At 47.0% G+C, this 17,865-nt stretch overlaps 1 protein-coding gene across 1 annotated transcript; it reads left to right on the forward strand.

The window, feature by feature from the left end:
- The first annotated feature begins 2,588 nt into the window (after positions 1 to 2,588).
- Positions 2,589 to 15,040, forward strand: C5H18orf54 (chromosome 5 C18orf54 homolog). Its single transcript, XM_044294737.1, has 8 exons — positions 2,589 to 2,736; positions 5,085 to 5,362; positions 6,064 to 6,753; positions 6,860 to 7,001; positions 8,507 to 8,618; positions 11,477 to 11,608; positions 12,896 to 12,969; positions 14,748 to 15,040. The coding sequence occupies exons 2-8, from the start codon at positions 5,122 to 5,124 to the stop codon at positions 14,836 to 14,838; spliced, it is 1,482 nt and encodes a 493-aa protein (XP_044150672.1). The 5' UTR covers positions 2,589 to 2,736; positions 5,085 to 5,121; the 3' UTR covers positions 14,839 to 15,040.
- The last annotated feature ends 2,825 nt before the right edge of the window (positions 15,041 to 17,865 follow it).

The raw sequence follows: 17,865 nt of genomic DNA on the forward strand, positions 1-17,865 counted from the left end.
TGAAGTTGGTGTTTCGGTTCCAAAGAAAGAGGAAGTTACTAAGAGGACACTGCTTATTATAGGATCTGAGAGGGGAGGGTCCTTTATTGTTATGATTATGTAAATTTCTTCTTTGCTGCTATTGGTGGAAAGTAAAGAAGGAGATAGCAATACTCGCCTCCGTGTCTTTAATAAAACTATGACTTTACGTCATGAAATAGGAAAATCATTTAGTTATCGGTGCTCTGCAGCACGCACGGAGGGTGGTTTAGGAATCTGGAACTGATGCAAATGGGAAAAAAAAAAAACACTGCAGCAGTTCAAGATGTTCTTCTTATTTTCTTTCTTCTTCTTTCAGCAGGTAGAATCGCAGGAAAAGCGCAGTGGTGTGGGAACCACAAGTCCCAGCAGGTCAGATACAGCACAGGGGGCACAGGTCCACTCTGCATGCAGTCACCAGCTAGAATGGCTGCATGCAGGGGGGATCTGCCTGCGTTGTTCCAGCCAATAGCAGCGCTGGCAGGGGACGCCAAACACTGGTGTCCCCTGCCTGACCCAGGGGAGACAGGTGCTGACCAGTTCAGCACCAGTCACCCCTGTATGGATAAAAAATCATCCGGAGCTGCGATTAAACCCGGTTCCCAGCACGGCGCTAATATCCTACGGGTTAAATCAGTTGGGAGACGCACTGCTAGCATTCAGTAGATACCCTGCACCCAACCATGTCTCCCAGTGAGGTTCATTTATTGTCCATATAAAAAAATATCCATCTTGTCATACTAGCGCTGGAGGCGGTTACGTTTTCGTGGGCCACCCCCGTACTAAAAAGAGCTCGGAAAATATTAAAGGGGTATTCCCATCTCAGACAATGGGGGCATATCGCTAGGATAGGTGCGGGGCCTACGTTTGGGACCCGCACCTACACTGAGAAAGGAGCGGTGAAGGTGGTGGCTGGAAGACTCCGGATTTTCCAGGGTCCAGCTCTCGCCATAGAAGTTACGGCCACAGCTTCTATTCATTTCTATGGGACCGACTGAAATAGCTGTATCGGCGGCCCCATCGAAATGAATGGAGGGTGGCTGCGCCTGCGCCCTCCACAACCTTCAGGGATCCATTCTCGATGTAGGTGTCAGAATATGGCAATGTAAAAAAAAAAAAAAAAAGGTTTTATTTTTATCTTTTCTCTCACTATTAATACACAAAACTATACATTTGTGGTATCGCCGGCTTCGTACTGACCTGGAGAATGAAGAGCTCAAGTCAGCTTTACTGCATAGTGAACGCAAAAAAAAAAAAAAATTTAAACTGTGGCAGCATTGTGGTTTTTTTTTATTTCCAATTCCACCCCATTTGGAATTTTTTTCCTGCTTTACTATGTAAATGGAAAAAATAAAAAAGATCTTGTCTGTGTATAAAATGGAGGTTTTTAAGTCTATTTGTTTGTCTTGATGAAGGGCTAAGATGTTGTAGCCTGAAACGCGTCACAGCAAAGTGTCCTATTTGATGTCGGATTTTATGGAAGTCGAATAAATCATTTTTTATTCAGTGGAGCTGGATTCCATTGTTTTTTCATATTTTGCCACTGCTTAGATACATCAGCTCTGCAGACAGAACCACACATGACAGGATTAGATACAGCAGCTCTGAAGACAGTATCACAGATTAGATACACAACTCAGCAGACAGTATCACATCATAGGATTAGATACACAGCTCTGCAGATAGTATCACACATGATGGGATTAGATACAGCAGCTCTGCAGATAGTATCACACATGATGGGATTAGATACAGCAGCTCTGAAGACAGTATCACAGATTAGATACACAACTCAGCAGACAGTATGACACATGATAGATACAGCAGCTCACACACATGATAGGATTAGATACACATCTCTGCAGCAAGTATCACACATGATGGGATTAGATACACAGGTCAGCAGACAGAATCACATCATAGGATTAGATACACAGGTCAGCAGACAGTATCGGACATGAGGATCACACACGATAGGATTAGATACAGCAGCTCAGCAGACAGTATCGCACATGATGGGATTAGATACAGCAGCTCAGCAGACAGTATCGCACATGATGAGATTAGATACAGCAGCTCAGCAGACAGTATCGCACATGATGGGATTAGATACAGCAGCTCAGCAGACAGTATCGCACATGATGGGATTAGATACAGCAGCTCAGCAGACTGTATCGCACATGATGGGATTAGATACAGCAGCTCAGCAGACAGTATCGCACATGATGGGATTAGATACAGCAGCTCAGCAGACAGTATCGCACATGATGGGATTAGATACAGCAGCTCAACAGACAGAACCACACATGATGGGATTAGATACAGCAGACAGTATCGCACATGATGGGATTAGATACAGCAGACAGTATCGCACATGATGGGATTAGATACAGCAGCTCAGCAGACAGTATCGCACATGATAGGATGAGATACAATGGCAGGTGGCCTAATTTACACACAGGAGGACTGCAAATGATATGAAGTCGGCACTTGATTGTCTTATATCCCTCCGCCACTCACACCGGCCCAGCCTGCGGATGACTATCGCGTTGCTAGGCTGCACTGTGACCGCCCAGTAGCAAGGCGTAAGGCGGGGGTACTGGAGGCGCCTCTGCTGTTTGGTTTAGCACGAGAGGCGGAGGATGGAGCCCCCGGTGCTGCCCCGGCAGAGAACGGTAACGAGGCGGCTGAGACACTGAATGCTGTTTATTACTTCAGGTAACGAGGCTCCGGGTCTAACTGACAGGAACTGAATTAACTTTTCAGAAGCGTTATTCTGCTCTTCTCTGATAGGATGGCTTGTCTTAGCGGGCGTGTCTAATTGGCTGACGAACATTCTGTTATCCACAGTCGGCTCTGATTGGCTGCCCGTTCGCGTATTTGCTGATTGGCTGAATGTTAATACGTTTTCATTGGCTGGCGGTGCTATTTCCTGCTCTGGGATTGGTCAGCCGCTCGCAGCTGAGATTTTCGCCCTGTGACGGAATGTAGGGCTAGTTTACATTACGCGGTTTCCATTACTGTCATTTAGTCGTTATTCTGTCCAATTGTTCTCAGATCCTATCATGAGAAAATCTATGTGTGTGTGTCATGTTTTCTACTGCAACCTGGTGGTTTTCCTTCCTATACCCAGGGAGGAGTGAGGAAAATCCGCTGTGTGAACATGCCCTTTAATTGACATGCTGCAGAGTCCGATTTTTTCTTACGTATTTCCGTAAAACACTGCGGATTTGCTGCATACAAATCTATAGAGGAAACTGTAGCGCTTCGGTCCCGTTTGGGGGACGTGTCCTCCTGCTGCTAATCTGAGGACTAGGGCTGCAGCTAACGATTATTTGAATAATCGATTAGTTGCCGATTAATTTCTACGATTAATCGGGAAAAACGACAAAATTACAAAACAAAGCGGTTTATATGATTTTACTTGAAAAATTATGTTCAAAGGCCATATTAAAACAAATTGTGGATGGCACTGTTATGGGAGGATCTGTGGGTGGCGCTGTTATGGAGAGGGGGATCTGTGGGTGGCGCTGTTATGGAGAGGGGGATCTGTGGGTGGCGCTGTTATGGAGAGGGGGATCTGTGGGTGGCGCTGTTATGGAGAGGGGGATCTGTGGGTGGCGCTGTTATGGAGAGGAGGATCTGTGGGTGGCGCAGTTATGGAGAGGGGGATCTGTGGGTGGCGCTGTTATGGAGAGGGGGATCTGTGGGTGGCGCTGTTATGGAGAGGGGGATCTGTGGGTGGCGCTGTTATGGAGAGGGGGATCTGTGGGTGGCGCTGTTATGGAGAGGGGGATCTGTGGGTGGCGCTGTTATGGAGAGGGGGATCTGTGGGTGGCGCTGTTATGGAGAGGGGGATCTGTGGGTGGCGCTGTTATGGAGAGGGGGATCTGTGGGTGGCGCTGTTATGGAGAGGGGGATCTGTGGGTGGCGCTGTTATGGAGAGGGGGATCTGTGGGTGGCGCTGTTATGGAGAGGGGGATCTGTGGGTGGCGCTGTTATGGAGAGGGGGATCTGTGGGTGGCGCAGTTATGGAGAGGGGGATCTGTGGGTGGCGCTGTTATGGAGAGGAGGATCTGTGGATGGCGCTGTTATGGAGAGGAGGATCTGTGGATGGCGCTGTTATGGAGAGGGGGATCTGTGGGTGGCGCAGTTATGGAGAGGGGGATCTGTGGGTGGCGCAGTTATGGAGAGGGGGATCTGTGGGTGGCGCAGTTATGGAGAGGGGGATCTGTGGGTGGCGCTGTTATGGAGAGGAGGATCTGTGGATGGCGCTGTTATGGAGAGGAGGATCTGTGGATGGCGCTGTTATGGAGAGGGGGATCTGTGGGTGGCGCTGTTATGGAGAGGGGGATATGTGCACTGTTATGGGGATAACAGTGCACAGATCCCTTTCCCCATAACGGTGCACATATCCCCCCTCCCCATAGCAGTGCCATAGACCGATCCCCCCTCCCCATAGCGGTGCCATACACAGACCCCCCCCCCCCATAGCGGTGCCATACACAGACCCCCCCCCCATAGCGGTGCCATAGACAGATCCTCCCCCCTCCCCATAGCGGTGTCATAGACAGATTTCCCCCTCCCCATAACAGCCCCGGCCCTGCTGCTCACAGCAGACTAATCACTCACTGCATCTTTATTTTACCTTACAATCGTGACGCTCCAGTAACAACTAACAGGCAGAGCGGAGGCCGGCGTAACGTCACTTACTCATGTGACGCACTGCTCCGCCTCCTCCATTCATAAAGTGGGCGGAGCAGTGCGTCACGTGAGTAAGTGACGTTACGCCGCCCTCCGCTCTGCCTGTTAGTTGTTACTGGAGCGTCACGATTGTAAGGTAAAATAAAGATGCAGTGACTTAAAGTAAACCGCCCGCCCGCATAGCAACGAATCGGCGATTATTCGATAACTGGATTCGTCGACAATGAATCCAGTTATTGATTATTATCGATTACATCGATTAATCGTTGCAGCCCTACTGAGGACTCCCACAGGCACTATTGGCCCCATGGGGACTGTAGGCGTTTGCTGCCAGTTTTGTGACATATTACATTATTTTGCAGCCACATTGTATAAAGGACTCTGACGTGTGATGGAGAAATGGCCACATCCAGCTCCCCAGATTCCTCAGTCTCCATTTCCTCGCTCCTGGCCAGCTGCAGCCTCAGGAGCAGTAATCATAGTGATGGCGTCCGACCCGCAGCCACTATACAGTACAAGGACAGGCTGTATGACTCTGCGTCCAAAGCCCTGGAGGATTATATTATGGACTATGAGGCGGCCAGCACCGGACAAATCACCGTCCGCCCCTCCACTACACTTACATCTCCGACCAGAAGAGGTAAGTCGTGTAATGAGGGCAGAGGATAGACCGGAGGTGAGTCATGTAATGGGGGCAGAGAATACACTGGAGGTCAGGGGAGGTAAGTCATGTAATGGGGGTAGAGAATACACCGGAGGTCAGAGGGGGTAAGTCATGTAATGGGGGCAGAGGATACACCAGAGGTAAGTCATGTAATGAGAGCAGAGGATACATCGGAGGTCAGAGGAGGTAAGTCATGTAATGAGAGCAGAGGATACACCGGAGGTCAGAGGAGGTAAGTTATGTAATGGGGGCAGAGGATACACCGAAGGTCAGAGAAGGTAAGTCATGTAATGGGGGCAGAGGATACACCGAAGGTCAGAGAAGGTAAGTCATGTAATGGGGGCAGAGGATACACCGGAGGTCAGAGGAGGTAAGTCATGTAATGGGGGCAGAGAATACACTGGAGGTCAGAGGAGGTAAGTCATGTAACGAGGGCTGCGGGTACACTGGAGGTCAGATGAGGTAAGTCATGTAATGAGAGCGGAGAGTACACTGGAGGTCAGAGGAGGTAAGTCATGTAATGAGGGCTGCGGGTACACTGGAGGTCAGAGGAGGTAAGTCATGTAATGAGGGTACACTGGAGGCCATACCAGAACACATGATTTGCATAGTAAGTAAATCTTTAATTGCACCATGATGCCGCAATAGATTAACTTTTTTTTTTTCCTTGTTTGCAGCACGTCCCTCGGTCCGGCGCACACGGCCCCTCACCCGGAGCAGATACGTTGCCCGTGATCCCGACCTGCTCAGCCTGACCACAGACGACCTCCTGGGCTTCCCTCCTGATGGGTCTCTACCCTTCTCTCAAGCTTCAGAGCGGAAACGTAGGAAAAACCTGAAAACACAATATGGATTTTCTCCCCAAGTGACCTCTGTGACTTCTCCCTTAACTCATTCATCACTCAGAGGGACAGCCTTGTCCACCCTGGACCTCCGAGACCATAGACTCCGCTCCCAGGACTTTCAGCGGCTTAAAGAGACAACTCAACGGGATCATTCGTGGCGAGAAACGGAGAGAGAAAACGATTCGGGGCTTTACAACAACGTGACGTCCGTACTCTATAAGAGTTACCCACGCTGGTTGACCAGTCAGAAGTCTGAACTGGGGGTGTCTGGCATCACCAGTATTCCTGAAGTCAGATATCCAGTCTGGTTGAGGGACCACAGACTTCTGGATGACGTAGATAACCACTTGACGGGCGCTCTTCATAGAGATGGTCCAGGCTCTTCATTGGACCATTTACAAATACCGCGTTATGACCTGCGAGGCTACAAAGCGGTTAATTCCAGCAGCTTCAGGGACAGTATGAAGCCTCCAGCCCGCTCTGATTTGGATATCGTGCAGCATTTACATACGCCTGGGAAAAGTAAGCATCACCCCCCACTGCTCTTCCTGGCAGCGGATATTTCCTCCTTCCTGGCAGGTTTTCTTAGGCAAACTTCATTGTATCGTGTTTTATTCCCTCATTATAGATCGTCCTGTGCAGAAGTCAGAACAAACAGGTGACGTCACCCGCCAAGACCTGTCACAGGAGCCCCCCTGTTATAACCAAAGCCCCCGAACTGAGGACATCCTGGAGGTCGAGCGCTCGTGGGAAAAAGTCCCCTATTCATAGTAAGATATTGGGGCGGTTGCTGCGTCTCTGCTGTTGTGTTGGACCAGACAGACTGCACCCTCGTGCCCCCGCCGCTAGTCCCTGGCATTGCTAGCATAAGGCACTGTGTGCACGTTTCCCAGGTTTATTACCAGGCAAACTTCCCATTTAACTGTACCCTCGTTCTCCCTCGCTGCTGGTGCCGCATGATGGTTCTGGGTCACCACCGCCGCTGTGTCAACATCTTTGGTGATGCTTGCAGATTATTATTATTCTTTTAAGTACCATGGCAGCACTCAAATTACTTCAGCCACACACGTACCATAGCTGTCAGGTGAATGCTTGTCCGGTAGCTATCTCCTAAACCAGGCATCCTCAAACTGCGGCCCTACAGCGGTTGCAAAACTACAACTCCCAGCTTGCCCCAACAGCCTACAGCAGGCATGTCCAAACTGCGGCCCGCCAGCTGTTGCAAAACTACAACTCCCAGCATGCCCTAATGGCTGTAAGCTATCCAGGCATGCTGGGAGTTGTAGTTTTGGAACAGCTGGAGGGCCGCAGTTTGGACATGCCTGGCCTACAGGTATCAGCCTACAGCAGAGCATTGTGGAGGGCCGCAGTTTGAGGATGCCTGTCCTAAACCTTCCCATAAAACGTGCACACTTGGCAGAGCATGCATGATTATCTACTAGGGCATAGGGAGACAAGATTGGATTTGATTGCTCAATCCTTTTTCTGGCCTGAGAAGTCTGGCTGTAGCTTTCTCCCTCTTCTCAGTCATTGCACATGCATGCTCAGCCAGGCCGAGCAATAGTATCCAGCTATCTCATGTGTGGCCAGCTCAACTCTCAAACTTGCTGAAATCTGATGTGCTTAAAGAGGTTGTTGACCCCCCGGGGACCTTTTCTACATACTGCACCGGACCCGCGGTGTTCATCATAACTTGCCTGATACCTGCCGCTGGGTTCTGGTTCCATCACTGGTCCGCCTGCTCTGCAGAACCCGGGTTTCCCACGTCAACATCTGGTTTGACGTTAGGTCATGTGACCGATGCAGCCAGTGACTGGCCGTTGCAGTGATGTATCACCCCCATGCATCCAGTCACTAGGCCAGTGGATGCATGGGTCACTGCTGCAGCCAGTCATTGGCCGGATGTTGACGAGGGGGCTCGGGTTCTGCAGAGCAGGCAGGGTGTCTGATAGAACCGGAACCCAGCAGCAGGGTTCAGTAAGTATTATTACCACCGCGGGGGTCCAGCAGTGCCGTGAGGTTTGTAGAAAAGGTCCCCGGGAGTGACCAGCCCCAATAAAGGTGAGTTTACACATCTGGGTCGAAACGTGATTTTTGCAGGAATTTGAACAGATCACTGTGCAAATTGCACTTTGACCACAAGGAGTTGACCGACACAATGGCTATTTACATATCAGATTAACAGCTGTAGGGGCCCCTACAAAGCACATCCACCTCAATGTATGGGGATATTCAGAACTGAGCAATTGATTAATTATTGAATTCTTATTTTCAGCAAATCCCCTGTCCATGTCCTGTGTGAAGACGAGGAAAGTAAAGGGCTCAAGGCTTTTAAATCTAACCTTGTGGAAGATTTCCTTAAAGATTGTGTCCAGCAGGAGAAGGCGGTAAGTGACATGTTGGAGAGATTTTTCTCTAAGCAAAAAAAAAAAATACAAATATATCCTTTATGAAGGTCGCTGTATATTTGTAATGTATTTCTTTTACCTTTTATTGCTCCTATGTTTTATTCAGGGCTCTGATCACATGACCATGTTCTTGCAGCTCTGCCTTATTTCCTGTGATGTCATGTCCATAAGCGGGGCGGTGATTGGAGGGCGTCTATGGAACTGGGTGGGAGGAGCTATACGCTAGCTGGGTGGAGTTAGGGGCGGGGCTGGAGCTGTGGCAGAGGAAGGAGAAGTGCATCATGGGTTTGGTTGGATACAGGAACAGGAAGTGCTACATACAGGATGGAAACAAAGGGATTGGTTTACATGGCGGAAACAGGTCACGTGGGACTTAAAGGGGATGTCCGCTTTATCCTCAGGATAGATCATCAATATCAGATGGGGGGGGGGGGGGGGGGGGTCTGACTCCCAGTACCCCCGTTGATCAGCTGTATGAAGAGAAGGCCATGCTCCGTGTGAGCACTGCATTCTCTTCATTATATACTTGCTCGCCATCGCTACCGCAGCGGTAAACAGTGTAGTTACAGCTCAGCCGTCTCATTCACATCTATGGGATGGCTCCTTCCTATGCACTTGAATAGGAAGGTGTAAATACACTGCTCACCACTGCGAGCAGGTAAACAATGAAGGGAAGGCAGCTCTCGCTTGGAGCGTAGCCTTCTCTTCAACCAGCTGGTCGGTGAGGGTGCTGGGCATCGGACACCCATCGATCTGATATTGATGACCTATCCTGAGGATAAGTCATCAATATGAATAAAGCGGACAACCCCTTTAACCATCTTCGTTGTGCTGAAGCAGACAGGACAGTGGGGGGAGGCTCCTGCTGCAGACTACACTATTGCTTTACAATATTTGTTTTGCCCTTATATCTATGGGAAGTCTGCTATGTGCAAATGTCTCCTCCATAGTCAGTGACACATTTCCCCCTCTTATGAGTAATCTCACTGAGGGTTTCCTGACCTGTAGGAGCATCCTGCTGCATCAAGAGCTTCGTACTGGAGCAAATGTCAGCTCTCCTCCACAGTGTCCAATAGTCCCCCTGATTGTCACATTGAATAAAAATATCAGATACTATATAGGACCGGAAATTACGCCACTCGTGGACTGCTCGTGGTATTGGCGCTCCAATCCCTTGTTTAGGACCTTTTATTAAATACGGGCTGTATTACACCAACAGATTATCTGACCAATCATTGTTTAGATGGCCATTTACACACACAGATCCTTTGTTCTAGACACCAAGTAGTGGTCCGATTGGACAGATATTGGTCAGATAATCTGTTGGTGTAATACAGCCCTTAGTTACTAGAAGGATGGTCTCCCTGGGGAACCTGGTTCATTCTTGCATTATGCAGACGGCCCATTTATCTTAGTGGTCACTGTGTAATACTTCATTTCTCCTCTGGTGGCGCTGCAGGGAAATAAAACATGTGTTTGCTTGTGATCGCTCAGGGTCTGGTTATTTTCTCAGGACCCCACCTATTAAAAAGGGGTTGTCCAAAGCCGACATAACTTTAAAGGGAACCTGTCATCAACTTTATGCTGCCCATACCAACAGCAATATAAAGTAGAGACAGGTGAGTTGATTTCAGCGGTCTGTCATTTATAAGTTAAAAGTAAGCGGTTGCCCAAAACCAACATCACAATCATTGCAGACCGGGCCTAGAAAAGAGTCACGGACACCTGAGAAGGGTCCTGGTTATTCATGAATTCCTGCTCTCCCGCCCACCTGCTGATGGCTGACAGTCTTCTACCTAGTTTTCTCTCTAGGAGAGAACTGCCAATCATCAGCAGATTTTTTTATGTGTCTCTTCTATAAAGAATTGGAACCCAATCTTAAAGAAAACGCATGGAAGATGCATTAAATATACATATACGCTTTTGTACAATTCATTTGAGATAAACATATAAGTTTATATGTGAAATTAATGATTCCTTTGACTTAAAAAATGTATCAAGGAAAATATACATGTGATCCAGTAAAGGAATCCAGACCATATTTTTGGGGATACAGGGCCTTATGGATAATCACCGCTTCCTTAATAGGAGAATTGTGTGACACTCCGAAACGCGGCTGGTTTGGTTCTAAAAGCAGTGTGACAATGCGACAAATGCCTGACAATTATAAGTTCAACTTTACAAATAGAAGTAACTCTAATGTGCCGGAAAGAAGTAAGACGCCGAGCGCTCCAATTTTCCAGGCCCGGAGTTCCGATCACGTGGGACACCGTGTGATAGACCACGTGAGACGCTGGCGTCTCTCACATCGCCTCGCATATCCGAACTAAGGGTCCATTCACACATCCGTGTGTTTTGCGGATCCGCAAAACACGAACATCGGCAATGTGCGTTCCGCATTTTGCGGACCGTACATCGCCGGCACTAATAGAATATGCCTATTCTTGTCCGCAATTGCAGACAAGAATAGGACATGTTCTATTTTTTTCAGGAATGGAAATGCGGACACGAATATGCGGGTCCGCATTTCCGGATCAGGGCCGCACATCGTGCGGCCCCATAGAAATGAAAGGGGCCGCAATTTTGCGGAACGAAATTGCGGATGTGTGAATGGAGCCTTAGAGGAATAGTACACCCAGGCACCGCTCCACATACTGAAGCAGAGACAGGCACCCCAACCTAAAGGAGGGGTAATGTAAATTAAGCCGCAGGGTTACAATACTTTTTTAAGAAATCAGTGAGGTCGGCATAAAGTTGATGACAGGTTCCCTTTAAAGCTTTGACTGGGAAGACTGACTCCATTAACATCTTCTGAAGACAGTGCTTTTAATTTCCAGGCAAATACGTTTTCCGGAGGGAATCACCATGGTCCAGTAGAGGCTCTGAAACACATACTCTTCAATATGCAGGCGTTCCAGCAAAACTTCAACCAGGAAACCAGCACCGAGCATCTAAAGGAGTTCCAGAAAGTGAGTGGCAGCTGCAAATAGCTGATTTGGGGACTGGTTTCCTCTCATAATGACCCCAGGAAATGATAAGAGGCTTATTAACCCCTAATGACCAGGCTTGAAAAGGTCTTAATGACTGTACAAAATAATTTGGGATGTTTTTAATGTGACACCGAGGGCTTTTTTTATCTTTTGTTTTAACTTTTTCTAGCTTTAAATTTTTTTTTTAAATATGCAAACGGACACCAAATTAAATTAATAAAATAAGTTCCTTATTTTGCGTAGGTTGATTTGATATATATTATGTATAGTTTTGTGTGAACAGGCCGACTATTGCAACAGTTTTACTTGACATGGGCATTTTAGCTTTTTTTTTTATGTGTTTTTAGCACATATGTCCCCCAAGAGGCCAATGAATAACTATTTCAAGATGCTTTTTTTTTTTTTTTTTTTTTTTTTTTTTTTTTTTTTCACACCTCCCTGTGAAAACATTCTACACAGGCAGGGCTGATCGAGGTATGCCAAGACCCTGCAGCTCTGCTATTCCCCAAAACACCAGCATGGCCCCTACCTCTATTCACTACATAGCACTCATTGAGCACTGTGCACCAAGCACAGGAGGAGGCAGAAGCAGACAGACCTCTTAGTCCCCGGTAATCCTACATGTGCAGCGCTCCGGATTAAACCCGAGACCAAGTGCCATACATGTACTGCACTTGGTCGTAAGGGGTATTCTCAGCTAGGAAATGTATGGCTTGTCGATAGGATATGCCATAAATGTGGGATAACTAAAATCCATTCCTATCTCCAAAATGGGGGCCCCAAAGTGAATGTAAAGCAAGCCATTAACTGCTATAAGACTTCCAAAATAGCCAGGCACTGGCTTGATTATTTTCGGAAGTCCCATAAATAGAGGGGTGGCCGTGGTTGCCTGGCTTGCTCTCCATTTTTTGCTATGGGGCTTAAAAAAAAAAATACCTGAGCCGGTGCTCAGCTATTTTTGGAAGTCCCATTGGTGGTGGAGGAAGGGGTAGAGTGTATGCGCAGTTTGCTCTCCATTCACTTCAAAGATGAGACCTGCAGCTATCGGCATTATTGGCAAATCCCATTGATATTCCATAAATGTCTCAGATAGTTGTGGTCTTATCACTAATTGGAATGAGGAAAGGGATGTTATCTTTTATAATCGACCAACGCAGGTTTTATGGCCCCAAGTCATTAAGTCAACCAGGATATAAACTGATTAAATTGCAGCAATTCAGTTATTTATTGATTCAGATTGTTAAACTCACATTTTTATCTCGCCAGATTTCAACAGAAGCAGAGACGGAAATCCAGAAGGCAGATCAAGAGATTTTTCCAGTCAATAAATCTTTACAAAAGTAAGTTCTGGTCACTTAGCCTTCTACTTTGTGACAGCGAGAAAGTACATTCCAGATAGACACAAAAGTGGAAAACTTTCCTCAAATTCAAAGGGGTTCTCTAGGATTTTTCAGATGACCTATCCTCACGAATGGCCATCAATATGACATTGGTGAGGGTCCGACACCCGGCACCACCACTGACCATCTCTATGAAGTGGTCGCAGCACTTGATGGAGCTCTGGTGAGCGTAGCTTGCCAAGCACAGCGCCATCCATTTCATAGTGGCTGTTCTCAGAAGACTTGAATTGGGACTGAGCTGCACCTAGGCCATGTGACCGATGAACGTGATGTCACATCTTCTAGCAAGAGGCCTAAACGCTCACTGAGCACCTCAGTCTCTTCAAACAGCTGATCGGTGGGGATGCCAGGAGTCTGACCCCCTCTGATCTGATATTAATGACTGATCCTAAGGATAGACCATCAATACAAAAATCCTGGAGAACCCCTTTAGGATCTTACGATTTTCTGTTTTCGTTTTTTACTCCCTGCTTTGCAGGAGCTATCATTATTTTTATTTTTTTGCATTTACATAGACTTATGAAAGCTTGGTATTTTTGCACTTTCTAAGATCACTATTTAATATTGCGTACAATGTAGTGGGAAGCTGGATAAGAAATATTCCATATGGGGTGGAATTGGAAAAAGAAACGCAGTTCTGCCACAGTTTTATGGGTTTGGTTTTTACAGTGTTCCCTATGCTGTAAAACTGAACTGTTCTCTTCATTCTGTGGGTCAGTACGATTACAGTGATACCACATTTATATAGTTTTTATATATTAGGGTACTTTCACACTAGCGTTTTTCTTTTCCGGCATAGAGTTCCGTCACAGGGGCTCAATACCAGAAAAAAACTGTTCAGTTTTATCCCCATGCATTCAGAATGGAAAGCAATCCGTTCAGGATGCATCAGGATGTCTTCAGTTCAGTCTTTTTGACTGATCAGGCAAAAGATAAAACCGTAGCATGCTGCAGTTTTATCATCTCCGGCCAAAAAAAACTGAAGACTTGCCGGATCCGGCATTTTTTTTCTATAGGAATGTATTGGTGCCGGATCCGGCATTCAAAATGTGCAGACCGAAACTGACTGATCAGGCATTTTTCAGACTGATCAGGATCCTGATCAGTCTTACAAATGCCATCAGTTGGCATACATTTTGCTGGATCCGGCAGGTAGTTCCAGCGACGGAACTGCTTGCCGGATCACTACAGTTTCCTACTAACTCCAAAAACATCCCAACGGTTAATTGACTTCCTATGAAATTGACTGTTTGTGTGGAAACTAGATTGGGAGCCCCAGTAGTAACAGGGATTGATGTGAGTGATGACCATCTCTGTACTGCGCTGGGAATTTGGCGCTATAAAAGCAACAGAGTACATAGCTATAATCCTGTCATTGTAGTGTTGGTTTTAATCAGTTTAGCCTCTTATCAACTACTTATGATGTATCCTAATATTATAGCGTAACTTTCTGACAATAGGGATCCATCTTCTGGGACCAGTAGTGATCACTAGACCGAGGGGCCACAACCCTGGTAATGCAGAGCAGCCCCACTCTGATAGCAGATAGCTCCCGCTGCTGGTCAGAAATAATTCAGATCCCTAGGGGTTCCAGTAATCGCACTCCTCCTGATCAGCAAGTTATGGCGTATTGTAAACTTTAGGGAAAAGTCAGATATTTCAGTTTTTTGCCTGAAAATTCACTTTAGATTCTGCTGTGTTTCTGTATTTCCCTCTAGAGCTCTGCACCATTTGTCCCGGCTCAAGGAGCTGGTAGGTGACTGTAACCTGAAGAAACAGGAAGACCACAGGACTGATGTCCCAACGTAGCTGTGGGCCCAATGAATGCTACTTTACTACTAGTATTATTGGATCTTTCATTTTTACATATGTGTTTGCAGAAATACATGTTCCTTCTATGTCTTGAGCTGCAACTGCTTGGATCATTGGAATAGGTCATCATTATCTGATCAGTGGAGGTCCGACTCCTCGGAGGCTGACAGTTCTCTGCCGTATTTCTGTGTACATAAACCCCTTCATCTTCCCGTCTCAAGTGTTCTTAAAGGGGTTGGCCCATCTCATACATTGGCAGCATATCACTAGGATATGCAACTAATGTCAGATAAGTTGTGTTCCACCTCTAGGACCCGCAATTGTGTCCTAGAATGGAGCCCGCAAAGTGAAGGAGAGCTTGTGTGCATGTACGGCTGCCCTCCATTCATTTCTATGGGAGTGCCGAAAATAGCAGAGCACCTTGTTCAGCACTCCCATAGAAATGAATAGAGGGCAGCCAAGCATGCACAGTCCACTCTCCTTCACTTTGCGGGTTCCATTCTAGAGATTCGCACCTATCAGACATTGCTGGCATATCCTAGCGATATGCCACCAACGTGTGAGATGGGCCAACCCCTTTAAATTTTGGACAGACCCACATTGATTCCAGCACTACTTGTCACCTTCTTTGGAGTCGCGCATCTGCACCTCAGCAGTTTTGCCCATTTTGGAGCTAGGCGTGGACAGACTTTGCATTCTGTTATGAGCCTAGCACACAAGGTCCTAACGGTGATCAGCATCATATCCTTGTATACACCCTGGCATCCAACTGTGGGCTGGAGCTGACTGTATGGCCTGGTCACAGCTGCATTTCCTATGCTTGCAGCACCGTTAGTGATGAAATAGGTCAGTTTGGTAAGGACGTGCAACATTGAGCATACACCATCTCAGCCTCCCTGCCTGGAGTATGGTATGCCTGGGAGAGTTGTGTCATACACAATATGGCTGTCTGCTCAGAGAAAGATGAGGATTAGCAAATGCTAGACACCACTGAACCTGCTTATCTTCAGGGGATTGAAGAATCAAATATGTTCAAATCCAACATGAAAAATTATTTTTTCCTCTGACCTTTATTTAAAGGCGGGGGCTAACCATTACTGCTGGCACCCCCTTATATACGATGAACTGTACCAGAGATTTGCCCTCAAAATCAAGCATAACATTAAAGCCAGCTGCCAAAACAGCTCTGATCCGTCAAGGAATGGACACCACCCAATCTCTAAAGGTGTCCAACTGTAACTATAGGATCGGACCAGACAGATTAACATTCACTCCCCACGTAGATTAATGAGCCTTACGCGTCCATGTCACCGGTAGTCCTTCCTTAGACCTCGTTTGATATCTACTAAACACAACATACTGGGCACACCTCACCAGGCACGCTGTTTGCAGATGCTGAGATCCTTCCGCTTACTGTGTTGTTCACTTGCAGCCAGATTGAAGTCTAGCAAAGATAACATAGTAAATAAGACCACTTTCATGTTACAGTAATTTGCATCCATGACTAAACTGCAGCCAGCACTAGGTAGTGGGTGGGGAGAGCAGTACAGACATAGCTTTTAACATAAGCAGTAGTGTGAATATGAAGTTTTATTCTGTTCAGGGTAAGTGGCCAGGAGTAGAAGCTTCACTGTGAAGTGCTCTGTCTACATTAAGGCTACTTTCACACTTGTGGTAGTCTTTTCTGGCAGGCTGTTCCGGCGGGGGAAGAACCTGCCGGAGGTCCACTCCGGCCCCATTCACTATAATGGGGGCGGTCCGGAGGTCCGGCCGCAGCACGGTAAACATGGCGAGAGGTGGCTGAAATAAAACTACTGCACTCTGCTGTTTTTGTCCAGAGCGGACCTCCGACGGCACAGTGGACTTGCGGTAGCACGGATCCCGCAGGCTTTTCCCCTGCCGACACAGCCTGCTGGAAAAGGCTACCGCAAGTGTGAAAGTAGCTTAATGGGATTCTGTCACCTCTTTTTTACCCTATAGAGATGCGGACAAGCATGGTTAGATCGCCGCTAGCATGTCCGCAATATACCTGTCCTATATCTGTGAGTGGTTTTATTCAGTGTAAAAAATGATTTTATATATATGTAAATCAGCCTGGTAAGGAGCCCAAGGGGCTGCACTAACTGTTCTGGAGCCCAGCACCGCCTGTATCCACAAATCTCCTCCTTGATCACAAAGTCAGATCGCCGTAATCTCGCGATGCGCAGTGCTGGCATCACCCTTTAGGGAAGGAACTGCGCATGCGCGAGCTCACGCATCGCGAGATTACGGCGATCTGACTTTGTGAGCAAGGAGGAGATTCGTGGATACAGGCGGTGCTGGGCTCCAGAGCGGTTAGTACAGCTCCTTACCAGGCTGATTTACATATATATATATATATATATATATAAAAATCATTTTTTACACTGAATATAACCACTCACAGATATAGGACATGTATATTGCGGATATGCTAGCGGCGATCTAGCCATGCATGTCCGCATCTCTTTAGGGTAAAAAGAGGTGACAGAATCCCTTTAAGCTGTCTTGTACCCCTCTGCTCGGAGTGACAGCTCTGGCATCCAACCAGTAGACCAGTATAGCTGTCACTCAGAGGGATTGTAAAAGAAGTGAAGCTCTGCCTGATGGACACTTGCAGAAGCAGAATCTGGCAGAACAATAGTTTATATTCACACTACTCCTGATAATAAAAGCTCCAGAAAAGTTTATCCTGCTCTCCAGGGGTGGCAGTATGGTCAGAACTACTGACAGACTTCCTTTAAGCTAAAATCATGAGTAGATCACAAGAACAAAAGAGACCTGCTGTACACGGCTGATTACAATATGGAAGCTGTGGCCAGGCAGCGTTTTACTCTGCAGCAAGGAAGGACCCCCATACATAAAGTCCATATGCTTTAATACTGCAACTGATCAAATATAGAGCACTGGTGTGTATTTACACTCTTCAATATTGAAATTACAACAGCAAGAAGGGGAAGCCGTAAGGTTATGCAAATTGAGGAGGTAGCAGGTGTTGCTAAGATC

The sequence above is a fragment of the Bufo gargarizans genome, chromosome 5, assembly GCF_014858855.1.
Source record: "Bufo gargarizans isolate SCDJY-AF-19 chromosome 5, ASM1485885v1, whole genome shotgun sequence".
NCBI classification, from domain to species: Eukaryota; Metazoa; Chordata; class Amphibia; order Anura; family Bufonidae; genus Bufo; species Bufo gargarizans.